General features: G+C 41.0%; 10 protein-coding genes across 10 annotated transcripts; 3 read left to right on the top strand and 7 right to left on the bottom strand.

Moving 5' to 3' along the window:
• Window positions 1-612: 612 nt before the first annotated feature.
• Window positions 613-2,241, bottom strand: ATC70_013449 (uncharacterized protein; the record flags this gene model as incomplete). The annotated part of the gene is made up of 1 exon (XM_064832613.1): window positions 613-2,241. One exon carries the CDS (start codon window positions 2,239-2,241, stop codon window positions 613-615), a length of 1,629 nt encoding a protein of 542 aa, XP_064678872.1.
• Window positions 2,242-2,356: 115 nt separating this feature from the next.
• ATC70_013448 (uncharacterized protein) lies at window positions 2,357-5,375 on the bottom strand (the record flags this gene model as incomplete). Its single annotated transcript, XM_064832612.1, has 8 exons — window positions 2,357-2,794; window positions 2,853-2,995; window positions 3,051-3,817; window positions 3,870-3,945; window positions 4,002-4,305; window positions 4,370-4,817; window positions 4,871-5,082; window positions 5,163-5,375. 8 exons carry the CDS (start codon window positions 5,373-5,375, stop codon window positions 2,357-2,359), a joined length of 2,601 nt encoding a protein of 866 aa, XP_064678871.1.
• A 372-nt stretch (window positions 5,376-5,747) lies between these two features.
• On the top strand, window positions 5,748-7,003 carry ATC70_013447 (uncharacterized protein; the record flags this gene model as incomplete). The annotated part of the gene is made up of 5 exons (XM_064832611.1): window positions 5,748-5,903; window positions 5,954-6,149; window positions 6,230-6,303; window positions 6,379-6,514; window positions 6,600-7,003. 5 exons carry the CDS (start codon window positions 5,748-5,750, stop codon window positions 7,001-7,003), a joined length of 966 nt encoding a protein of 321 aa, XP_064678870.1.
• A 253-nt stretch (window positions 7,004-7,256) lies between these two features.
• ATC70_013446 (uncharacterized protein) lies at window positions 7,257-8,197 on the bottom strand (the record flags this gene model as incomplete). The annotated part of the gene is made up of 4 exons (XM_064832610.1): window positions 7,257-7,654; window positions 7,713-7,863; window positions 7,922-8,090; window positions 8,142-8,197. The coding sequence occupies 4 exons, from the start codon at window positions 8,195-8,197 to the stop codon at window positions 7,257-7,259; spliced, it is 774 nt and encodes a 257-aa protein (XP_064678869.1).
• Window positions 8,198-8,787: 590 nt separating this feature from the next.
• On the top strand, window positions 8,788-9,081 carry ATC70_013445 (uncharacterized protein; the record flags this gene model as incomplete). The annotated part of the gene is made up of 1 exon (XM_064832609.1): window positions 8,788-9,081. One exon carries the CDS (start codon window positions 8,788-8,790, stop codon window positions 9,079-9,081), a length of 294 nt encoding a protein of 97 aa, XP_064678868.1.
• A 234-nt stretch (window positions 9,082-9,315) lies between these two features.
• On the bottom strand, window positions 9,316-11,121 carry ATC70_013444 (uncharacterized protein; the record flags this gene model as incomplete). The annotated part of the gene is made up of 5 exons (XM_064832608.1): window positions 9,316-9,741; window positions 9,972-10,457; window positions 10,519-10,656; window positions 10,713-10,909; window positions 10,965-11,121. 5 exons carry the CDS (start codon window positions 11,119-11,121, stop codon window positions 9,316-9,318), a joined length of 1,404 nt encoding a protein of 467 aa, XP_064678867.1.
• A 3,431-nt stretch (window positions 11,122-14,552) lies between these two features.
• Window positions 14,553-16,770, bottom strand: ATC70_013443 (uncharacterized protein; the record flags this gene model as incomplete). The annotated part of the gene is made up of 5 exons (XM_064832607.1): window positions 14,553-15,446; window positions 15,511-15,707; window positions 15,774-16,095; window positions 16,149-16,546; window positions 16,608-16,770. The coding sequence occupies 5 exons, from the start codon at window positions 16,768-16,770 to the stop codon at window positions 14,553-14,555; spliced, it is 1,974 nt and encodes a 657-aa protein (XP_064678866.1).
• A 1,499-nt stretch (window positions 16,771-18,269) lies between these two features.
• ATC70_013442 (uncharacterized protein) lies at window positions 18,270-19,421 on the bottom strand (the record flags this gene model as incomplete). The annotated part of the gene is made up of 4 exons (XM_064832606.1): window positions 18,270-18,922; window positions 19,084-19,215; window positions 19,274-19,308; window positions 19,369-19,421. 4 exons carry the CDS (start codon window positions 19,419-19,421, stop codon window positions 18,270-18,272), a joined length of 873 nt encoding a protein of 290 aa, XP_064678865.1.
• Window positions 19,422-19,787: 366 nt separating this feature from the next.
• ATC70_013441 (uncharacterized protein) lies at window positions 19,788-20,321 on the top strand (the record flags this gene model as incomplete). Its single annotated transcript, XM_064832605.1, has 3 exons — window positions 19,788-19,844; window positions 19,902-19,974; window positions 20,032-20,321. 3 exons carry the CDS (start codon window positions 19,788-19,790, stop codon window positions 20,319-20,321), a joined length of 420 nt encoding a protein of 139 aa, XP_064678864.1.
• A 309-nt stretch (window positions 20,322-20,630) lies between these two features.
• Window positions 20,631-21,974, bottom strand: ATC70_013440 (uncharacterized protein; the record flags this gene model as incomplete). Its single annotated transcript, XM_064832604.1, has 2 exons — window positions 20,631-21,829; window positions 21,938-21,974. 2 exons carry the CDS (start codon window positions 21,972-21,974, stop codon window positions 20,631-20,633), a joined length of 1,236 nt encoding a protein of 411 aa, XP_064678863.1.
• Window positions 21,975-25,349: the final 3,375 nt, after the last annotated feature.

Genomic DNA, 25,349 nt, shown 5'->3' with positions numbered 1-25,349 from the left:
TACTCATCCACATTGTCCTCAATAACCTCAAGTCAAACATCCTCTACTTAACCAAAGTATTCTCTACAACTTTTAATAGACATATGACCCAGGTTTATATACTAATCAAAAAGTCTTATTAACAGCATCTGTCCAAAATTTGCTTATTTCTCAATTCTCCAATTCCTCATCATCACCGCATCCAATCTAAAATCCAATTGCACCATCATCTTCTACGCAAAAAACTGTCATAGGAACATGTTACTTTCAAAGCTCTAGCTCGAATTTTTCAAAAATCGAAATTCAAAGAGAAATTATAAGAGAAAAAAGAGAAAGTAAACCAAGCAGAGAAAAGCCAGCGAGCATGGAGGCCGTTTTATAGACCTTTGTAAAGAAATTATTTGAGACCGTTTAATTTGCATGGCAAGTGAAAGAATTTTGTCGCATTGAGTCTAGTTTTTTTTTTACTAGTTTGGTCCTAAACAAAAGGACATCAAGCATCAAGCATCACGCGTCACCTATCACATTCTCATCTCGTATAGCATTCGAAAGTTATAATCAGAAGATTTGGGTCAGCAGTTAAGCAACGAAAAGTTTATTAAATACGATTCAGTACCGTTTAAAGTTAGATGATTACAGCAGGTTCATTTTCAAGGCATCAGGATGGCCATAATGAGCAGCTTTTTTATACCATTTATTAGCGAGATCGACTGATCTCGGTGTGCCAATGCCGTGCTGATGATAGATGCCCAAAGTGTAGTACGCCTTTGCAGTCAATGATTTTGGTTGAATATGTTTCGAAAGCTTGGCAGCTTTGCGAGCCCACAGATACGCTTCCTGATCCGATTGTGCAATCAATTTCGTCTTGAGAGACCCAGTCAAGTACCAACCTGAAAGAGCAAGACATGCTTCTGGATAATCTTGCTGTGCCGCCAACGAGTACCAGTAGATTGATTGCGATTCATCCTCAGGACAGAAGTAGCCGCATTCATAGCACTCACCCAGCTTGGATTGACTTGGAGCATAGCCTAGACGAGCCGCGTTGTGAAGCAGCTTGATGGCGTATTTTGGATCCGGAATCATGCTTGTACTTTCACATTCTCTTGTCAAATGAACAATAGCAAGCGCATGAAGAGCATGAGGTAAGGCGATGCCACCATGACCACCAATGGTTGTTGCTTTGGATTTCTCAGCAGGACCCAAAGGAGCAATGGCAGTGCAGGCAGCTCTTTGTAGCCAGACGACAGCATCACGTATTGATATAGGTTGATCGTAGTAGCCTCTCATCAAAATCACTCCGATTTTGTACATGGCTGGCACATGCATCAAGTGAGCAGCTTTGCGGTAGAATGTCAATGCGCGGGATCCATCCTTACTAGTGCCGATACCAATTTCATAACAAACAGCAGTGCGATACGTTGCTTCTGGGTGTCCATACTTGGAGGCTTGCAGGTACCATTGAAACGCTCGCCTGTGGTTCAATGGCCAACCCAATGCACCCATACCATAGCAGTTGCCAAGTAAAAATTGAGCCTCTGCTTCAGCTCCTTGTCCAGCGCTCTTGTTTGAGTGTGCTAGTTGCTTCAGCAACTTCTTGGCTTCCATGACCATGGCCTCACCTAGCGTCGTACCAGATGTTGTTGATGTAGTGGCGGTTAGTTTCAAGTTCGCCATAATGTCGTCCAGCATGCGCCTGTTGTGAGTTGGTCTCTCGTCGTCAGATAGCTTGGTACGGTTGTTGGGATCCACTTGCCACGCGCTTTCCATTAAATGCAGACACAAAGCCAGTTGAGAGGTCGAGTTGCCTTCGGCTTGCTCTGTTTCGACCAGTTGATGCACTTGCTCGATTGTATCTGGGATAGGCCACTTATCATGATATTCATTGCCGCAAGTAAATTCAGCAATAGATGAACCGCCGCCAAATGAAGAAAAGTCGAGTGAATGTGATGACTCGAATAGCAAATCGGTGGGCAGATTCTCCATAGACTCCGAGAAGGCCTTTTGCTGGTGCTGCTCAATGTCGTTCAGCGAGTCTGATGATTCAATGAAATCCATGGACAAGCCCAACAGAGAGCTGCTTTTGTCGATGGAATCTTGGCTTCGGTGTGTAATCACATCAATGGTGGATGATGCTTTTGCTCTAGTTTTGATAACCGATTTCAATGCTGAATTGTCAATATCATTTGCTACTTTTGCATCCGTTTCAGCGGAAGTGGAGGAGGTGGATTGAAACTGCTTCCAGATGGCAGCAATGGATTGCATTGATGAGTCTGTAGTAACAAAAAGAAATAAAGAGTAGTGAATGTGGGTATGATTAGGAAAATAAACATTTTATTAGCTTGTATACATGGTTGTTATTGTACGCGGGATATTTCGTCTACTCATCATCATTGTCCACCCAAGACTTTGAAATCACCTCCTTGGCTGCCTTGATCTTATTGTCGTATTCTTCAATCAGTTTCTGAATGGATGCCACCTTGGTGAGCAAGAATTTGATTCTGGTTTCAATCTCTTTGGGTGGTCGGTTGGGCGCATTGATGTTTGTTAGTTTGTTGATGTTATCTTCCAACTTGGCAATGTCTGCCTCGGATTGTTTTTTCAGTGCCATATTGGATTCCACTTCCATCGAAGCAGCGAAAATAGTGTCTGAGGTCAGTCTGTTGAATACAGTGTAAAACACCGGTTTGCCAGGTCGGATCGAGTTGGCTCGGCCCTCCTTTTGGACAATCATGATGAGCTCTGCTCTCTCCATTGCCCTCAATGGTGCATCATCGCCGAGGAAGGCAGGACCCCATTTCAGTTCGTCATAGTTGATCTATCCAAATATATACATCAGGTTTCCAGCCTGTCGAGCCCGACATTCGCTCACTTACACTCATTTTGTTTGTTAAAAGTTTCACTATAGTCCAGAACTGTGTTGATGACCACTCCAGCTTGTTGCTCTCGTCAGACGAGTCTCCGAATCCATATTTGCGAATTTCAATCAAGTTGCGAGTGACAATATCCTCGAAAGCAGCTGTCACACAAAGTGTCAATCTCTTGAATTCCGCATATTTACATGTCAAACTCACTCTGTGCGTCCATCTTCATCTTCATCTTTTGCACCAGCAGCTCCAGTTCAGTCAAACGACCACCCAAAGCAGCCACTACTGGACGAAGATCAGGATCTTGTACCTCAGATCCCAGCTGCTTGTTGATAAAAGACATGGCCATTTCAGGAGGTGCGTCAGACAGCGCAATGTTGGAGAAACTCTTGCCGGGAAGTGCTTTACCCAGCGTCTTCATCACACCAGCATTCGAGCTGACAAACACAACATGCGCAATCTCATTTTCAATTAACAAGGCAGCCCATTCCGCCAATTCCTCCCACAGTTTAGCATTCTTGGTTGTTTCACGGTACATGTAGTTATCGATGACGACGATGGGGATGCTCTTTTCGTCCAATTTGTCTTCATCAGCCTCCTCGCTGCTCTTTTCATTGTCTGTCGTTGCATTTCGCTTGGCTTTACGTCCAGTGATCAAGCTCTTGAGTCTCTCGAGGAAATTTTCACGTTCAGCTTCCTCTTCTGCTCTCTTACGAGCCTCCTTTTCGTTAGGCACAACATCTCGAAGTGCAATGGCCACCGTCTCTAAAATAGCCTTAGTTTGCGAATCAGGGTTGGCGGAAAAGCCTGTCTTTTGGCCTGTTGTAGCTGCAACAACTGTATCGATGAGGCCGCTCATGGAAGACACCCAGGTGAATACAGGGAAATAGCCTACTTCCTTGGCAAGATTCTTTGTCATGTCGGATTGGTTTCTGCCGGATCCCACTGCTTCACAATCAATAAAAAGCTTGTTTCTACCATAGATATATTTAGTCGCTCTTCTTTTGTTATTGAACAATGACTTACTTTCTATCCTTGATGGCAGATTTGACCAAGGCAGATTTACCACTTCCCTTGTGTCCAGAAACAAGCACAAACGTCTCTGCAAGCAAGATGAGTCTTTGTGTATTTCTTTTAAATATGTCTCCTCGCACTTACCTGGTGTCTCAGCAAGCCATGAAATCAGCTTTTCAGTCTTTTCGGTATCATCAGCCCACACAGATGTACCAGCACTAGCCAGATCTCTAGAACCTCCAGGCATCAAACGAGCCCATGTTTCATTGCGCAACCAGCGATAGACGGCATACTCTTGAGGGTTGAATCTTTGATTGATCTTGGAGGTAATGAAGAACACACGGATGGGGTCAAACACTACATAGGTGACACCTGCAAATATAGCTGCTAGTACGGGGATGGTGATACGAGGATGGTTGACAAGCCAGTCTTTGACCACGTTGGTACGCTACAGTCAACACATGAGCACATGGATATACATATATATGCGGTGGGTCAGCTTATGCACATACCAACTGCTTTTCATATAAAATGTTCAATCGCGTGCCATCAATGTAATGTCCGTGCAAACAATTGCGAGCACTGGTAGCAAATCTTGTTCTGGTGAATTGAGCAATGGCGTAGCGAGCAGGATCCTTTGCCACGATGGGATTGGGGTACAGTGCAATGTCAAATACTTTACCATAGGGTCTCAAATGGCGATAGAGTCTTTCAACATTGACAGCTTCGCCTTGAAATTCAATGCGGAGTCGATTGGTGGGGTATCTAGCAATCATATCTTCCATAAAAGGCGATCCTTTGACCAGAAAAGCTCTCACAGACTGCAGATTGTAGGGTGCAACAATGTTGTGGCTAACGATATATTCATTGACTCTGGAGACAATGTCTTTGGCAACATCCACTTTAGATCCATCTGTGCTTTTGAAGGAAAATGTAACAATGGCACCACCGTCTTTTGTGCTACCATGACGATCAGTTTACTGTGAGCGAGCAAATCTCGTTAAAAGACATACCGAGCCAATATTTCCTTGATGGCAAAATTGTAGGGTAACTCATCTGAAGGGATTGCCTGATGGGCCTTGGATTCGAGAAAGTTTTTCGAGTTTCTGAAAAAGACTTGTCTGATGTCCAGCACACCCATCCTGAGTGGGAATACGTTATCGAGATAGAGTTGAGCTGTTTGTTCTCGGGCTACTTGAGTGATGGGGATTTCTGTAGTTACAGGCTAATTCGATGTGGGTTGCCAAGCAAGCAGAGTGAGCTTACGCATGGTGTTCCTGCATTATTTGTATGTGTCTGACTTACCTTGGATACGGGGTTAGGCACCTTGGTAGATGACTCCTCTGCAAGCCTCGCAGACAGATTTTTAAATGTTCGCACTTGGAAGATGCTGCTGTTGTTGTTGTTGCGAAGAATGAAATTGAGCAGCGATGTTTGTCGCGGTAGAATAGCACATGATGCCTTTTTAAAGGCTTGCTTTCTTGCCAGCGTATTCGCTGGAATACGTGACAATATCATATGGAAGAAGAAGGGTGAAGTAAAAAGAGAGAAATTGAGTGCGGGGATAATGCATTTTCTCGCGGGGGGACTGGGTCGTGTATTACATTTTGACGCTGCAATGACGAAATTCACCATGTAAAATATGAGATTAGGCAAATCTATATGAATGAATGCAGTAGACACACTGTGGACAGTACAGCAATTCAGAACCCCTGCATCTATTTCAATACATCTGGTTCTTGGCGGTCAACAAAGTAAGGGAGGGGCTCGACAGAGCAATATGAAAATCACTGTGCTTCTCCTTGATTTAGTCGTATATAAACAGCAAGTTGATTTCAATATAAACATAATCTTTCTCTTTTCATTTCTTTAATATACAGACGCATTAACATGTCTCGCAATACTAACAGCAAGCAAAAGACTCCTCTTGTCACTCACTTGGTCGCTGGTGGAGCTGCTGGTCTCATGGAAGCATGTACTTGCCATCCATTGGATACCATCAAGGTCAGAATGCAACTCTCAAAGTCTGGATCAAGAAGCGCTACAGTAAGTTTTCAATTCAAAATGCACGCAAGACTTACTTATAATGCTTCCAGGGTCAACGGCTTGGTTTCTTGGGTGTTGGTGCAAAGATTGTAAGAAATGAATCATTCTGGGCCTTGTACAAAGGTTTGGGTGCAGTTGTATCTGGTATTGTCCCCAAGATGGCTATTCGCTTCTCGTCTTTTGAGCTCTATAAGTCATGGATGGCTGATGAAAATGGTGCCGTCAGCACCAGCTCTGTCTTTTTGGGTAAGTTTTGTCGTTGAGAAAGAGAGAGAGAGAGATAATGATGGGGAGCAAGCCATTGACTCGTTCCATGCACCATGTAGCTGGTCTTGCTGCAGGTACTACAGAAGCAGTGTTAGTCGTGAGTCCCATGGATTTGATAAAGATTCGTCTGCAGGTATGTTTATACATCCACACACACACACACACACAAACTTTGATATGGATCTGCTCACTTAAAGCATGCTACTAGGCACAACGTCATTCCATGGCTGATCCTTTGGATATCCCCAAGTACCGCAACGCACCTCATGCTGCCTACACCATTGTCAAGGAGGAAGGTGTTAGAGCATTGTATAAGGGTGTTACATTGACTGCATTGAGACAAGGTAATTAAACGCTTGGTACAGGCTTGTGTGTGTGTGTATGTGTGAGCCATGCCCAGTGCATATATTAATTTTCTTATTTATACAGCCACAAACCAAGCTGCAAATTTCACTGCATACCAAGAAATGAAGAAGTTTGCTCAGCGTGCTCAAGATTTGACAGAGCTGCCTTCCTATCAACATTTAGTATTAGGTGGTGTTTCAGGTGCCATGGGACCTCTTTCCAATGCGCCTATTGACACTATCAAAACTCGTATCCAGAGATCTTCAGCTCCCGGTAGTGGATTCGAGCGATTCAAGACGGTTACTTCTGAAATCATGCGCAAGGAAGGCTTCTTTGCCTTTTATAAGGGTTTGACTCCTCGTTTGTTGCGAGTTGCACCTGGTCAAGCCGTAACTTTCATGGTGTATGAGCGAGTTAAAAGCATCATTGATAGCTTTTCCGAAAAAGTGCAAGAAGGAGAGATCACTACTAAATTGGTGACTAAATAGATTTGCGGTTTTACATGTAATATTCCTGCTACCTCCCTATTATTCATATCCTACATTATTAATAAAAACTTCTTTCGAATTCAACCTCGTTGTACCGTTGCTCACTGGGGGTTCGAGATAGTGTACTATTGCAGCCTCATGTTTTTAGTAAACTGACTCCAATGAAAGAGGTGCTTGAGCACTCTTGGCTAATCAGATCATTTTGTGGGTCTCTTAGACAAACACTCGTTTATATGGCATTGTACCTGATGGTTTATTGCAATGAACTAACGTTTCGAATATAAGCTCGACTCTCTAAATCAGCAGCTCGAATGGGTTCTGGGATGCGATGCTTTGGGCACGTCGCTAATACTACTTTGATTGCAGATTTCAAAGTGATGAGATGCCCTTGGCTCACAAATACTGGATTCACTGCATTATCAGACGTCCTGAGAGCAGTGCCGTAGATGGAACCACTGGCTGCTCCCACCAGCTTGAAGTCATCGCCCTTTTTGTGCAATGCTTCCTTGTATTGAGACTTGATGGCAGCCATGTCGTCAAATTCAGAGGGTATCACAAGAAAGTTCTTTGCTACTCCAATGGTGGGTGTATCACTCAAGACACCGAGATGGCTTGCAATGCCAAACTGCCGTGGATGTAATAGACCATTTCCTAATGGGATGTCAGTATGATACCGGAGAAGCCCTTCATTTATACCATGTCTACGTGCCATCGACCAAAATCACTTGCGGGTACAATTCAGGCTGATTTGCCTTGAGTTGCTGAATGAGCTCCATCAGGGGTTCCACTTCTCTGAATGCCAGATAACCAGAAATATATGGTAAATGTAATTTTGTTTGCAAGAATTCCTTGTAAACAATCTAAACATGACATTAGATCAAGCTATACTGTTATTCAGGAGAAACAGTCTGTCTATACTTGTAAATCAGGCATTCGCATTACAACCAAACAAGCTACGGCGTTTTCATGGTCTCCAAGTGGGAAACTTAAGTCAACACCACCAACGTATTTTAAATCGGTCAAGGGAGTTGTTTCATAGCTTAGTCTATCCTCAAGCACCAGCTGCTTCTTCAAGTCGTTTTGTTGTCTGGCATCGCGTGAATTGATTGCACTGATTCCGTCTTTTTCTAGCACTTACTGGCTCCAAACACGTCTCTGTTCCTCTGATGGATCTTGATCGTAATCGTTACGCATTCAGGGTGATTGAGAGAGTAATCTGTTTGAGGATGGGACTCGAAATGAATCCTGAGCTCCAAAATAATGATTTCACATGCTTATTTCCTCCAATGATATCATGGCCATGTACGTCAAAAGTTTTTGCACAGTTTTGAAAGTAATATGCATTGCAAGACACGCATGTTATCTATCAGATGGGCCATCAAACAGAAAGGTCGCTGCATTGAGAGGCGCGTTTTAGCTTACGCTCAGCCTGCGCACTAACGATGGACATGTTCAATTAGACATCATCCATCCAAACTTGGCTATTTGCATAAACAGATTTAGGTGTTCATGGAACGAAATAGATGCTCAAACGCAAGCATCGTATTCGCGTAGTACCAGCCCTCATGAAACTATTGAAATGATTCGTTCTTGCTGCAACAACCGTGATATGATGCTGCATGAAAAAAATTCTGCCGACGATCCTATATTAAATCACAATGACGGCATGTCAATCGAATGATATCATTACCTTAAGACAAGGTATAAATACCAGAGCTGATTCCACCTTTCAAAAGTCTTCATCTTATCAGATATATATATATCAAATAACAAATCAATCAAAAATGGACGCCTCAAGAACTAATGCCAAGAAGAACGAATTCGTCGGTAACGTAAAGGACACTGTCGGTGATACCGTTGGTAACGACTCCCTCCAAGCCAGAGGTAAGGCTCAAAACACTGCTGGTCAAACTGAAGGTGTCATGGCCAATGTCCAAGGCTATGTCGAAGGTGCATACGACCAAGTTGCTGGTGCTGTCAAGGGTGCTGCCAATGCTCTCACTGGTGATACTTCTGGTGAAGCCTCTGCCAAGACTCAACGTACCAAGGGTGAAGCTCAAAAGGAATACAACGCTTAAATTCTCAAATCAATTACTTGTAAATACAGGAAATACTGTACAGTTTCACTACCTTACATATATAAATCAATAAACATCCTACCTTTTATAATACTGTAATATCATGTGTGTTGTTGGTTGTGTTTAGCTGATACTAGCAACGTTAATAGCAAAGCAAAAGCACATTTGCCCTCATATTATGCCCCTCTTTCATAGAAAAAAACACTTTATTTATACAATTTACACGAGAACGACTTAATGTTGGGCCCATTGAATAGACTTGATATCAATTCCCTCTTGAACCATTTCCCACAGAGGAGACATTTCTCTTAACTTATCCACATGCTGAGTCACCTTCTTGATGACAAACTCAATCTCCTCGTCAGTTGTGAATCTACCAATACCGAAACGAATGGAACTGTGAGCCATTTCATCATCTGCACCTAACGCACGCAAAACATAGGAAGGCTCAAGGGATGCAGAGGTACAGGCAGAGCCTGAGGACAAGGCAATGTCCTTCAAAGCCATGAGCAGTGATTCACCTTCAACATAGGCAAACGATAAATTGACACAGCCGGGATAGTTGTGCTCGGGATCACCGTTGCGATGCACTTCGTCAATCTTGGATTGAATACCGTCAATTAAACGCTTGGAGAGCCTGGAGATTCTGTCATGATCATACTAGAGAAGCACATGAGTACGTTACGAACAAACATGAAATCCACTGATCCTCAGAACCCCTGCACAATGATTCATTGTGAAAGCCTTACTTATCTTCTCCCATCCACGAGAGATAGAAGAGGACTTGATCTCTCAATCAAACGTAACTATTCACTCCCATTATAATTTACGATGCCTTTCGGCACGATTCATCACGGGATCAATCCATACAAACTCCAACGATAGCTTACCTGCATTTCTTCCATGGCGATTCTGCAAGCTTCACCCATGCCAACGACCAAAGGATGAGGCACAGTACCACTTCTTAAACCTCTTTCTTGTCCACCACCGCTTTGAATAGGCTCCAAACGGACTCTGGGTCTTCTGCGGACATAGATGGCGCCAATACCCTTAGGGCCATAGAGCTTGTGGCCAGAGATACTCATCAAATCGACATTCATGGCATTGACATCCAATGGCACCTTACCAGCAGCTTGGGCAGCGTCTGTGTGGAAGAATACCTTTTTGGATTTACATAATTTACCAATCTCTTCAATGGGTTGCATCACACCGATTTCATTATTGACTGTCATGATCGAAACGATAGATGTGTCAGGGCGAATGGCTTCTTCCAATTGCTTCATATCGATGCGGCCGTTGCTTTGTACAGGGAGATAGGTGACATCGAAACCCTCTTCTTGTAAAACTCTGCAAGAATCCAAAACACACTTGTGTTCCTACATCAAACATAGTTGTATTAGTCATCCCAATCCTACTGCTTGTCTAGCCAAAACTCACAATTTGTGTAGTGATGATGTGCTTCTTCTTGTTCTTGTAGAATCTTGCAACACCCTTGATACTGATGTTGTTGGATTCCGTAGCACCAGAGGTAAAGAGAATCTCTTTGGGGTCAGCACCGATCATTTTGGCAACGTACTACGGAGGAGTTCATGTCAATAAGCAAATCACTAGACACATTAGAGATAACTTACCTCACGAGCCTGCTCCACAGCCTTCTCTGTTTCCCAACCATACTTGTGAGTTCTGGAATGAGGATTACCGTACAATTCAGTCATGTAAGGGATCATGGCATCCAATACTCTGGGATCAGTGGGACTCGTTGCTTGCATGTCGAGATAGATAGGTCTGTCATAACCACTCACAGCCTTTGATTCGAATCCCAAAGAGTCTAATCAAATGCCAACATTAGACATGATGGGCACATGGATGGAATGTATTCTTACCTGAAGTGGGTTTGATGGTCTCAGCTACAGCAGCTTCCTGTTGTTGCAGCCTTGATTGAAAAGAGAAGAGTCTGGATGAAGCAGGCAATGCTAATCTGATAGCAGACTTGGCCGCAATGGGTCTTGTCAATGAGCTTGAAACAATATTTCTCAACATAATTTCTTATTATTATTCAAAACAAGATGGAAGAAGAAAAAAAAAGAGGGGGGGGGGCGGCGGTGGAGTATAGATATATAGGCGTAGTTCAGTGTATAGGCTCTAATCCCAAGAGGACAAATAAGCTTCAACATGAGCTGTAGTCACAAAGACACTACTACCATCTCGGATTGCAACCAATCATCAGTGCAACATTTGAGTATATATGTCAAAGGCAAATCACATTTAGGATTGATAATCGCATCCTATTGATGGATTTCTTATCAGATGTACATCAAAACTGGTACATCAAGGACATGCAGGCTAGGTAATGAGGAGAGCTTGCCAGGATGAAAGGCGCATCTTCGCTCTTGTGCGCGGATTGTCGGCACAGGGCCAATGTGGGAGACTTTTCGGGTAAATTAATATGTCTTGACAAGCGTGGTTACATCTCTTTTGGCGTATTGATATGTGTATAAGTGGCTTGAGTGGACATCCTTGATCGATTGGAGAGATATGACAATTCATCTCAAATGTTAATTGAGTAGGATCAAGATGAACGTCTAAATCATCTCGCTTTTATTGACGAATATCGATTAAACGAGTATGGATCTCGTACAATCTGAGATGCGATTTGCCTCGTTCCTTTTCTGATTACGACCAAACGATTAACTTGCAAGCTGGCATCAACGCACTCTTAAATGTGTGGTCCTTTGATTGTGCAATTACAAGAATTTTTGCCATATGAGACTACACAGTTGTATCAAAACAGCTAGAGCGTTATCCCATAGTGCCGTATACCTAAGAACATCGCTGATGATCTTTAAAGGGCTCCCAATATAGCAAATTTTAAGTGTATTTTGCACAACTAGTAATGGTTTGAGATTTTATACCTCTGATTGAGCTAGAGCAGAGCCATATTTAACTCGATATTTCCTCACTGTTATGCTTTATAGACAGCTCCCTGAATAGTCTGTCCCAAATCAATGCATTTTATCAATATTTAGCCTTGATTTGAATCTCATTTAGCCCTGAACATCCTAACCACTTAAAGAAACCCATCCATTCTGTATGTACCTCATGCCAGAAAAAACATCTGCTCTATTCAACACTTGATAACATTAATTTATAGGGGGATTTTTACCATAGCGAAGAAAAAGTGCAAAGCCATGATAATTAGACGTCTAAATCCAATACTTGGTAATATTGATCTATATGAGGGCTTGACCGCAGCGAAGCGAAGATTCAAAACCATAGCATTCAGCAGCAAATTCGGTTTTTCATTTCCATTATTAATAGCTTACCAACAACATAACGCATCAAAATTTGCATGAGTTAGCCTTACCAAAATTAATATTCCTCCTATTCGAATTAGAAGTTGCACAGGCTGCAGAACTGCCCTTCCCAAAGACTTCAGCTACCAAAGATGTGCTTCTTGTCGTGTAAATACAAGCTATAAAGCAAAACATAACCAAATTGGACAGCTTTCAAGCCTTCAGATCTTGACATGTAGACCTTTCTGAGCCACCGGAATGACGCCAAGCAATTGTACTTGAGTAGTAGTAACTTCCTGACACCTTTGCTCAACTTTTTGAGGACCTAAAAAACAAGGCCAAAAATCGACCAAAAAGTATGAGGGGCACCTCATGGTTTTCATTGAAAATCAAACGATCGCATTTTTCACACTGAAAATGAAGACTTTTACTATGGTATATATCAAATCAAAATGTTCCTCTCGATCCAACGCTACCCTTGAAACTTTGGTTTTGAAGCCTTTGTATGTAAAATTTCGATATTCTAGCCAAAAACCTTATTTCATATTTTACCAAGTGGCTCCATAAATTCATTCAAAACACTTATTTTAATTAGCACCATTGGAAGCGCCTTGAAGAGTACTCCAAAAATGTATTAGGAACCATCAGATGATTATCACAATTTATATAGTCGGATCCCACAAAATAGATTACAGAAGTCGAAAAAAAGACACAATTTGACCAATCTTGAGCAGAAGGAAAGTATTCTGAGTTTGAATCAATTTTGGCGGCGGCGCTGCTGCTGACTGACCCAAATGCCTTTCTGATGATGACAATGATGATTGCGATACTGATTAAAGGGGAACAATGGAATTAAAAGAACAATTGATTAACCCAAATTTTTTTTGGGGGGAGTTTTGCCTCATTAAGATGTCTTTTGCAATGGCAGTATCTCAAAAAAGTCGCTGTAGATCTTACACAAGTCCTGTATTTGCGCATAACCAGCTCTATGTCTCCATCTTAAGAGCATCAGCAGCAGCGAATGGTATGACAATGCTACTATTAGTACTTACAAAAATTAGGCAAAGTATACCACAGCCAAGCCTCATACCAGCTGCTGGCGGATTGTGGAAGGGATTTTGGCGACATGTGGGGTCTTTATTTGGGCAAGTGGAACTCACTTAAGACAACGTTGGCAGATATCGAAAACGCAGCCGATGGTCAATTGAAGGACGACTGTGCAATCACAGACAAAAACAAGAAGCTTTTGTTAGCATTGGCTGATAACATAGGCTTTTTCTCTTTCTCCTCTAGCAAAGCAATGACCCCATTCTGCTGGTACTTTGCGCATGTGTTTTCTTTGACAAGAGTTGGTATTATCATTGTCTAATTCAATTTGATTCTCTGCATGATAAGAATTGAGACCTTTAATTTGACTTACTGGATATTAAATTCTGAAACATGCCCTGATGCCTATGATTTTTGCAGTTAGAGGATCATGTAAATATTTCGTGTATGACATGAGTTAATCAAAGTAGTTATATCACAATCTAGGTGCCCAGTTTCTGTAAATACAATTTTGGGAAACTTCAGGTCAAGTCAAATGTGATTGAAAACTCTGTACGACAAGCTGCTTATCGAGAAAGAAGGCGTAAAACTGAGAGAGACAAGCCTATTCCGGCTGCTCTAGACTAGCTACTACAACCAGCCACAATAGTGTTGAATCTATAAGCTTTTCTAACAGAGAAAAACAGACCTTCCAATACTGATTGATGTCGTCTTCTTGGCTAGCAAGTCCAACGGAATGTGTACAATGTAGATTTTTCCCAACATAAGCATAGATGATACTTAAATCTACTCTTTGTACGCAGAATTAAAGTTTGTCAATCTAATTTAAGTTCGGTTTAAGCCTCGAAATGGATAAATTGGAAACTTGCTCTTCATACTGTCATCACATAAACTCTTATACCTCCCAATCACATTCATGTGCAAGTTGTATGCTTATTTATATACAGCTGAGCAGGGTACATGCGTACAAATACACAAACGATTTGTGCGTGTGTGTTGGCTTAAATATTGGTTTTATTAGTGATATATATTTATAGAGGCATTAAGGTATTATATGTTTACATAAAAGATGTGCATATAAGAGATTTGCATATGAGATAGGTGGGATGCTTAGAATGTACAAATTACTGTCTAATAAATAGTGTAATTGTAGCCATGATATGATGATTGTTGTTGTACATGCAGTTGTACAGACAACGGTTGATTATTACTGTATGAAACATATGCTTGTGAATGCTGGGGAGGTTGATATGAAAGCTGCTGTTGCTGATAACCGAGCAATTGCTGTTGCTGCAGTCGTTGATGATGTTGAAATAGCTGCTGCTCAACAGCGTGTGAATTATAGTCATCATTATAAGCAGAGCCTGCTGCAAATATTTGTTGTTCCTGTGGTGCTGGTTCGCAAATCTCCATCATTTTCGTCGTATTGCCGTAAGCTTGTTGCTGTGTTTGTTGTTGCAATAATGCGGTATTTATCATCATTGGCGCAAAATTCGCCGACTCCATCACTCGAAGTGGAGGCGTTTGTTGTTGCTGTCGCGCCTCAGATCCACAAGACGTTGTTTGCTGACGATAGTATCTGCTGGGCTTCAGGGATCGATCATAGGGATGCTGTCGATGAACAATGACGTCCTCTTCTTTGATGTCCACTTCTGTTATGTTTGTGACAATAGTGTTATGAGCAGAAGCCAAGGTGGCAGTAGCGGTAGTGGTAGCAACATTGGATGCAGCAGCAGCAGCAGCAGCAGCAGCTTCGTGTGATTTTGTATGCTTCCGAAGCGATCTTGAATGGAAATAGGCCTTACTGCAATTCTCAAACAAACACGCAAATGGTCGAATACTAGAATGCGTCTTGACATGTGTACTGAGAGAATCAGGTCTTGAGAATCTCTTGTCACAACCTTCTACATGGCATTCAAAGGGCCTCTCTCCAGTGTGTGTTCGCATGTGGTTTTGCATTTTATGACGCTTCAAGAAGGGCTTTCGCTCCCTAGGACAAGATTTCCATTCACAGAAATAAGCAGCCTGAACAATATAAGCGTCAATTGATTTGTTTTACTTGTGGATATTTGATATTATACATGTGTACCTTGCCACTGCCAATATGAACATCCTTGATGTGAGCAATCAGCTGATCAAGCGATGTTGCCGAGGTGTCACAGCCAGACCATCGACATGGGTGAACTTCATCTTCGTCAGACCCTTCCGCCGTATGGTGAGCATTTGGAGGAGAATTGGGTCCTTCTTTATCGGATGAGGCCACGGCGGCGGCGGCGGCGGTAGATCCTATTAGACATTTGGTAGATACTCCATTTAGTAAAACCATAACAGAGAAGCTTTTGTTTGTTTTACCTGTTAGCTTGGAGTTTAATTGCTTTTCCCTTTCAAGCTGAACCACACGCTGAATAAGCTCTTCCCTTGACAAATGGCAAAACAAGGAATTGGACTCTTCTTTTTCTTGCTGTTCTTCTAATTTAACTCTTGGCTTGATTAAGAAGGAGTTCATCGATTGTCTTCGCAACTCCTTTTCGGTCGGGTCGCACCATTCGTCTGTACAAGGAAATGATGATACAGTGTTACGACGATTATTAGGAGATTTGCGCATTGATGACGATGATAAACCATCTTCGTTTGTCTCCACTAGCAGGTATGGGGAATCGCAGTACAACACCATCTAATAATAGGTGAGGTTAGCCTCTTGGTACACATAATGGTCTCTGAGCTTACTTTTTCTTCGATTTCTGAAATGCATGAATTAGATGAGGATTCGTCATTTTCTTCGGAATGGATAGAAGGAGGGTAGCTCAAATCCATGGATGGATCGATAGAGGCGTCTGTAGTAGAAGTCGATATCATGGAAGTGTCCTGATGTTGATGCCACTGTTGAGTTGGCGCATTTGTAATTGTTGGGGATCCTACTTGATCTCTAAATGTAGACTGAGTGGCGATAGCTTGTCCCACCATCTCAGCTGGGATGCTGTTGCCATTACTGTAAACCGGATGAATATCGGGAGTGCGTATATCCATTGATGAGCAAACTGAAGCCCCAGATAAAGATAAGCCATCTCCGTGTGTCATTTGCTGATGTTGGATCATGACACTATTATTTGCTGGGCCGATATAGTCTACGTATACAAGTGAAAATCAATCATTATGATCACATTTGCACTAAACTCTTTCTAGTACCTGATTCTACGATATTTTCATAATTTGATACTGCTTCTCTATAGTTTAGCATTGGATGGTAGTGTTGCTCGGCTGGAATGACATGGAATGGATTCATGGCAGAGATATTTGACATTGCGTGCTCAGGATTAGCCAGAGTGTCGTTATTTTCAGTGGGATTCATTTCGCGCGTTCTCAATTGTATTTGGTTTTTGACAACTTTTGAATTGTAAATCTATAATTGTACTATAAGCATTTCATTAGAACGACAATGTTGCAATAATCGATTCAGGACCTTACATGTTTGGGTTGACAGTGATTATTGAGTGTTCAGGATGATTGACTTTTTTTTTCTGGAAGCAGGTTGGGAGCAATGGGATGTGTGCTTGGATCAATAATTAAATGTACTATGATGCAAATTCAACACATGCTCTACATGTCCTGTCAATGTACGAGATACCTTTCTGTTTGATTTCTATAAAAGGCAATGAGGAGAGTCAGTTTATGCAAAAGATGTGAAAGCAAGAGAGAGAGAGAGAGAGAGAGAGAGAAAGAGAGAAGGAAAACAAGTGAGGATAAACATATATATGCTCTCTTCATTGGGACCGCTTTTTCGAGTACATGCGTGTCCAACACAACACAACAACATGGAAAAAGACAGCTTAACAGTGTATAGATTATTTAAACATGTTGTGATACAATAACCTTTGTGTACACACAGCCAAAACTAGTGGATATCTTATTTCTGGCTACTGCTATCTGCGCCCTCAAATCAGTGTTGGTTTATAAATGTTCCGCCCGATTCAAATGGCTGCTATATTTTCATGGATTGACAACAAACAAATACAGCTTTGAAAGACAAGAGAAAGAAGCAAGAAATGAACTCATTTTCACATGCTTGACCAAGTAATTTGAAAGAGATATATTTGTAACTTGCTATCAGCAAAAGTCCATTATATTATTTCACATGCTTAACAATCATAATCAGCTCAGGGCGTCGATCAACCCACAATAGTAAAAAGAGTTGGGGGAAATCAAATGTACATCAAATCAACAGCCTGGGCTCGTGCGTTTCATCATTTCTATACAATCATATGCCAACAAATCAAAGAAGTTATCAATATCCACCACCATGTGGAACAGCAATACATTGCACATTATACCAACGTATCCCCCCCCCCTATCGATCCCGACCATTCCCAAAAAGTAGCTGCCGAAGGCATTGATTTCCCTTTTTCTGACAATGGCTATTATAAATTTAATATGTTGAAAATTATTACAACAACAATAAGAATGCTCGGGTTTGCTTGTTTCGTTGAATACCGATAATTTGTTTATTACTCGTAAAAGGATAAGAGCCGATTTCAAGTGACAATGCTATCAGAAGGAATGTTTCAAGCCGTGTGTGTGTGTGTGCGCGTGTGTGTGTCTAGAACAATAGAGTGAGAAGCATGATTCAATACAACGATTTGTCGTCATGACATGCTACTAAACAGTGTGAATCATTGTACGCCATATCAACTATGACAACCGCTCAATTAGCCAAATACACGTTAACAATACATATAGTCATATTATTTTAATACAAAACAGATAAAGAGTGAATACAAGTAGATATTTTTTTTTTTTTCAAATGAATGATTATTTTTGATTTGATTTGAAAATTGTGTCGAATAATTAGATTTAGAGAGCAGAGGCACCGGTAATAATATCAATCAATTCGTTAGTAATGACAGCTTGACGACCACGGTTGAAGGTCATAGTCAACTTTTGGATCATCTCACCAGCATTCTTGGTAGCGTTCTCCATAGCAGCACGCTTGGCACACATCTCAGCAGCATGGCCTTCAGCCATAGCCCAGTAGAGACCGTTAGCAAAAGAGAATTCTTGGAGGTTAGCAAGAACATCATCCTCGATTTCATAAACAGCAAAGTTGGGGGAAGCCTTGAAGGTAGCTTCAGAGTAGACAGGGATGGTTTGAGCTTCATAAGAGACAACAGAGTGGAACTTGTTGTAGACAATGTTGGCAGTATCAAACTCGAGCTCAGAAGACTTGATGATATCAACAATGGAGGCAGCCTCTTGGAAAGTAGGCACATCCTTGCCGATTTGGTTGAAAGTAATGGCGATTTGCTTACGGAAAACACGACTCAATTGAGCCTTGGGCTTGTCACCGAGAACAACGACTTCGGAGGTGGGGTGTTCAGCAACAGCCTTGCGAGTGGCCTTGGAAACACTGGAGTGAATACCACCACAAAGACCACGATCAGAGGAAGAGGCAACAAAGAGGATCTTGCCATCCTCGGCAGCCTTAGTCTCGGCATTGGCAAAGAGAGCTACATGTACAACGATCATTTAGTAAATTGATCCCGAATAGCATCCCCATTCTCGCGCTCTCTCTCTCTCTATCTTCTTGTCATCTACATCTTCTCTCCTTTCTATCCTATGCTCCCCATCTATCTATGCCATTATCCACTTATTCTGATGAGATATTTACAATTGGAAGCTTGACCAAAGACACGAGCGGCTTCCATACCACGTTGAGCCTTGTTGACCTTGGTGGAAGCAATCATCTTCATGGACTTGGTGATCTTTTCAATGTTTTGAACAGACTTCAAACGTTGTTGAACTAGTTAAAAAGTGTTTAACATGTCAAACCTTGATTTCATCGTGTACTATGATCTTACTTTCTTTGAGAGTGGCCATGTTACGGACCTGAACACTGAAATACATTGTATGAGCATGCATTGAGCCTAGTATCATTCTCTCTACTGTTACTTACCTCATAGGAGCTTTACAGGTTTGAACAGCATTACGGGATACAGTGCTCAACATGATGAATAAATTGACTATATTGAAAAAAAAAAAGGGAGAAAGGGGTGGATATTAGTTGGTAGTGTTGTTTTTTTCTCGCCAAAAAAAAACAGGAGGGCCTTTTTGTTTTGACGGGGTTCCTTCTTCACTGACTGACTGGGTGTGTGGGTCTAAATGCTCTCCAAATGCTATAGTCTGATGCGGCCTTCACTCCGATCCAAGTACTGCTCGCCCTGAATGAGGCCTCGGGCAATTCAAAACCTAGGGTTGACCGTGGTCCGTTGATGTCATTCCAATGCCATTGAAACTCCATTTCATAGCTTAACTTTGCGCAAGATTCATGCTACGGTAAGCGTTGCGCTATTCTCTTTTCCATATTATTTCAACATGTCGTCTTCTTCTTCATCAGATCAAGAATCACCCAAGTTGATCGATGCTCTCAAGGTAAGATGAGTGAGATCCACAAACGAGAGTCGGGGATGTTGATACCGTGGTCATCAGACTGTCAAATTAGAGGATTTCAAAGATGTCAATCGTATTCCTTGCGCTCGTAATGCCTTGTTGTACGGAATAGGTGAGTGATTGGAGACCAAATTCAGAGTGGGAATGTGCTAATACGAGTGACATATAGTTGCTGGTATCACTGTGGGAGCTGTTCGTTTCGCTACAAAGCGCATGGTCCCTACGTCTGCCAATTGGGCCGTTGGTACATTCTGTGGTGTTTCCGTGATTTCTTTTGAAGGATGTCAAATGGAAAGAAAACAAAAGATTGAAAAGATGAGATTGATTGTCAAGGCTACAGACTCAAGATCTAAGTCTGATGAAAAGATGATTGTCACTGAGAGAGGCAAGAACGGTGCATTCAATGTCGTTATAGAGACACCTCCTGTCGCACCAGAGGGAAATCAGGATAAGAAATAAAATTTTGTATATATACAAGGAAAATATGTAAAATAAAGGCTGTAAGATATCACTATTACTTGATGCCATTGTCGAGAAGTCTATTTGAAGATTTTTGATGAACTGTTGATAAAATTTTATTTGGATTTATGATAGAGTATGCAAAAAAAAAAAAAAAAGAAAAAAGAGAGAGAGAGAGAGATGTTGGGAGCTTTGTATTACAAAAGAAGGTGGAAAAGCTTTAGAAGAGTATATAAAATATGGCTAAGTATAGTGTGAATGAGGTGGTAAACAGTGTGAAAGGGGAATCGAGGGCAAATGTCAGATCATTTAATCGGCTTTCATCTTTTGGTCGAGGCCAAAGTAATGAAGAGGTGTATTCATTTCATGCTGTGCCTTTTCTTTAACCAAATCAACGTAGCTCTTGATTTGAGAGTTCATGTTTTCCAACAAAGGTAAAATCTGTTCTTGGAGTTTACCAGCGACGCCTTTAGCCTTTTCAATATAAGTGATATCGGTGCGAGCAAGTTCAGTCTTGATCGATGCCAGTTGTTGGTTGATAGTGCCAACGACAGTTGTTAATCTTTGCTTCAACCATTCAGGGACCTGAGGAGATTTGATGTATTCTGTCAAGCCAGCAACCTGTTGTTGGATGTTCTGCGTAAACTGTGCAACCAATTCGCTGGCTCGAGTAGCGCTTGTAGTGACAGAGCTGGGTAAATGTCTCTGGGCAGCCTCGCTGTAGACAGTGACAGATTCAGCCAACGTGTCTTGAATAAGCTTGATGTTTTTTTGTAACTTCTGGACCAAAGCCAGCTGAGACACATCTTCTCGAGATTTAGGAATGCCAGATGTAGATCGGCTGACTTGATCAGACACTTTAACCGTCAATCGGCGAGATGCTTCGTTCATAACACCATACACTCGCATTATTTGGTTATTGGTGGCAGAAACGTCCTTGTTTGTATGTTTAGTAGTGCCGTTTGATTTAACACTATGGCCATTTGAGGTGGGAGGAGGCAAATATCTGTCGACAGCGCCCTCAAGATTATTCACGGCAACTGTAAGTCTCTTGTTGGCATTTTGTACAACAACATGTGCTGGATGAGTGACAGTTTCAACGGTGCTATTAATTCTAACTTTAACGCCATTGATAATCTTGCTGGGCGGTTCGGTCAACGTGTGGATAATTTCAGCGCTAGGTTGATTGATAATAGGTACTTTGGTTTGCAACGTATCAAGTGAACGGCATCCAAAGGCGTCCGCTTTCTTGATTTGAGGCTGTACATATGCTTGATAATAGTTTTGGAGTGGCTGATTGTTTGATGCGTACTGAGCAACTGTGCTCAACGTTGAATTTGCAGTGGATAAGGCAAATCTACCGAGCGAGGTCTTGTTGGCAATGGTGTGAGCTGTCATAACACCGTCCTTTACCAGAGGAATAGAGGTGATGCGGTTGACGAAATCTTGGCCGCTTTTCTCATGTGAGACACCGTTGGCTTCAGATGGCTTCACTGCATCGTTTTGACCTAATATCGTTCTGTTAGTGATGACTGGAGAATGAGACAAGAGATCAATTGAATCGAGAAAGTGCTCGATCTATCTCTTGGTCTATGCAATCGCCTTGATGTACATACCATTCTCTGTGAGCTGGTGGAGAAGCATTTTACCCATTTTTTTTTTGGTTAAATAATCGAGATGATGAAAAAGATAAAAGAGAAAGAAAGAGAGAGAGAGAGAGAGAGTGGGATGTAAACAAGATAGATAAGAAGATGGTGTTAATAGCGTGAGAATGGAGCAGGATATTCCGTCATAAAATGATGAACAGTATGAATGAGATGGTGAGGGCGTAACTTGTTTGTTGTAGCAATTGAATGTGTATATTAGGGTTTTAAGTTTTGAATCAGTTATATTTATACTAACAAGCCATGTGAAAAATGATAGCAAGCTGTTTTGTGCAGGTATTGCCAGAGTGATTCGTATATTAAAATCAGGTTCAGTGCCTGCAACCAGAGAAGATCATGATGTTCACATGGAGTTTTTTTTTTTTGTGTTGGCCAGTGCTTATATATGAAACTCTAATTCCTTTCTTTTTATTGATGCTAGATAAACCTTTTTCTCTTATATATTACATTATTGTATAAAGAAAACAAGATACATGTGTCATATAGACTTGCTAGCTAGTATAGAAAGCGGTGCTACTTGTCCTTGTCCTTGTACATATAAAATATAGTGTGGTGTCCAATTTGAAAAAACAATAGCCACTATCATGCTCATCGATGCATACTACTTTTATTATCTGGCCACTAAAATAATGGCATACACGTATTGATGCTGCTATTGTAAGGCGATAAGCAATAGCTTTGCAGTCTATTCGCTTTTAGTAATGATTTCTGGAGCAAACTCATTGCACCCAATGAGCGATCTTATCTTTCAACGTCTTTTAATTCTAGACCTCTTTAAACAATATAGAGCACAGTATTAATTTGCCAAGTTTAGCGCTATCAAAGTAGTGCAATCAAAGATTTCTTGCGGCTCCTCCCGGTCAAACGTACCACAGCGCTTCGGTAAAGGCTCTCTTTTTCTCACACATCAATCACAAAAAGCTTAATGCGAAGTAAACCCAAAAACAGTAAGAGAAGTACGGGGGAACAGCGTCTGTGGAACATTTACTGATGGTGTCTGATCTGAATCTTGAGAGAGAGCCGATATTTGCCTTTGAAATATAAGTATGTGCTTAATATTCAAAGTTATAATCGAACACTGATAGCTTGTTATTGCGACATGAAATTACTTGTGCATCAAATTGTTTCTAAAGCAGAGATGCTCAGCATGCGCCCTCCCCCTTTTATCAATTTATGCAACCTGCAACTCTGGTGAAACTGTAGCATTACATGTACCCTTCTCTCCATTTGATTACATGTTAAAAGTCATCAGTTAATTTCTCTTTCTTTATCAAGAGGGGAAAGTTTTGTGTCATGTACGAGTGAAATTAATACCTTGACAAGTATACATTTCGTATTTCGCATTAGGCTTATAATTTAAATGAGAAATTTGCAACATTTTGATTCATCAAACACAAGAGCACGCAAGGCAAAGCAAAAATAAGCTGCAATATAAGTGGTAGTAGCTTTCTATGCGCTATTCCCTTGTTATGGGCTTCAAAAAGCATCGTTTGTCTTCCTCGACTATGTAAATTGCAAAAAATATGCCATGTCTTCTTAAGCTTTTTAGTAGTGCTTTTCGAGGCGCATTCAATGGCGCTAATTGTGAAGGATGTTATGAACATGCATATCGAACAATATCAGAAAATATGAAATGAGGTTTATGACGAAAATGTATAGCTTCTACATATGAAAGTCTAACAAACAAGAGTTCAGAGGCTCCCCTGGATCGAGAGATATCTTTTGACCTAATATATGCCTTAACAAAAGTTTTCATTTTTGGAGTCAAAAACGCGATCGTTCGATTTTCGATAAAAACTATGAGGTATACCACTCATGGTTTTGAATCAATTTTCGACGATTCCAAAAAAGTTGAGCAAAGGCGTCAAAAAGCAACTGCTAAATGAAAGCAACAATCTGGTGCTATTCTGGCAGTATAGAACTGCTTATAACACGAGAAAATGCGGTTCATATGTCTCTGAATTTTGCTGTGTTTTGCAAATTTTTTGGGTAGTGAGAGGCAGTACAAGCATGCTGCGTGCCCGTACATGAATTGCTCCCTTTTATAGATGTAAAGCATCCCAAAAAAAAAAGTCAGTTTCACTGTTATATATCACCAATGAATGATTATTATGTAATAACTAAAGTGCAAAAGTGAGATTCATGTATGCTACAGTGAAATTGTCATTTTTATTGCGCAGCTATATTAGTAATGTATTATTAGAAGATATGACATTCAATTCTCTTTTGTATATTACAACATCTTTTATGAAATCTAACTAATTTGCTTTCGTAGAACGAGATAGAGCTGATCAATGTTTTCCTTGTCGCAATAAGTTATTTGTTGAATACATGAAATATACAGATCACTGTTTCTAGGCTATGAATATCAACGAATAATTCTGCATTTGCGAGTATTCTGGTTACTAGCCCATCTGTCTCGCTACGCTTGATGACGGCGTCTCCTTGCGGGACCTTGTCAAAGACATTTCAAATCAGAGATATTAAGACTTTGATATATCAAATAGATTTTAAATAATCAAATAATAGTAAAAAAAAAAGGCTATATTAGAGCCAGGAGGGAGGTATGCCGCTTGGCACCCTCTTTGCGTATATGTTAACATCAAACAAAAACTAATATTGAGACAATGTGGGAGTTCAAGTTTTATACAGCATTTGTACGCCACATTTTCAGGTAGTAGAGCTGCCATACCATTCGCTGATGTTACTCGAGATGGGACATCAAGCTGGTCAGCGTAAATACAGGACTTGTATAAGATCTACAGCGACTTTTTTGAGCGATTGCCATCGCAAAAGATATCTTTATAGGAGAAACCTCTCAAAAAAGCAAAAGAAAAAGTGTTCAAGCTAAGCGATTGTCCTTTCGAATCCATGTTCCTCATTTAATTAGCATCCTAATAGTCATTGTTATCATCAGAAAGGCAACTGTGTCAGCCAGCAGCAGCGCCGCCGCCAAAATTAATTCGAGCTCAGTTTTTTTTTTTTTTTTTTTTCTGTTCAAGATTGGCCAAATTCTGTTTTTTTTCGACTTCTTTCAACTATTTCGCGATTTTCGACTATATAAATTGTGATGATCACCCTTCGGTCCCTAATACATTCTTGAAGTACTTTCCAAGGCGCTTCCAATGATGCTAATTATAATAAATAGTTTGACTGAAATTATTGAGCAATTTAATAAAATTTGAAATGAGGTTTTTTGCGAAAATAGCCATATTTTGCATATGAAAACCTCATAAAAGCGGTTTCAGAAGTTGCGTTGGATCGAGAGGAACATTTTGATTTGATATATACCATAGTAAAGGTCTTCATTTTCAGTGTGAAAAATGCGATCGTTTGATTTTCAATGAAAACCATGAGGTGTCCC

Source organism: Mucor velutinosus (assembly GCF_035048745.1).
Source record: "Mucor velutinosus strain NIH1002 chromosome Unknown tig00001575, whole genome shotgun sequence".
In the NCBI taxonomy this organism is placed as follows: domain Eukaryota; kingdom Fungi; phylum Mucoromycota; class Mucoromycetes; order Mucorales; family Mucoraceae; genus Mucor; species Mucor velutinosus.
The sequence above is the reverse complement of the archived record's forward strand: the minus strand, read 5'-3'. Positions and strand labels throughout refer to the sequence as shown.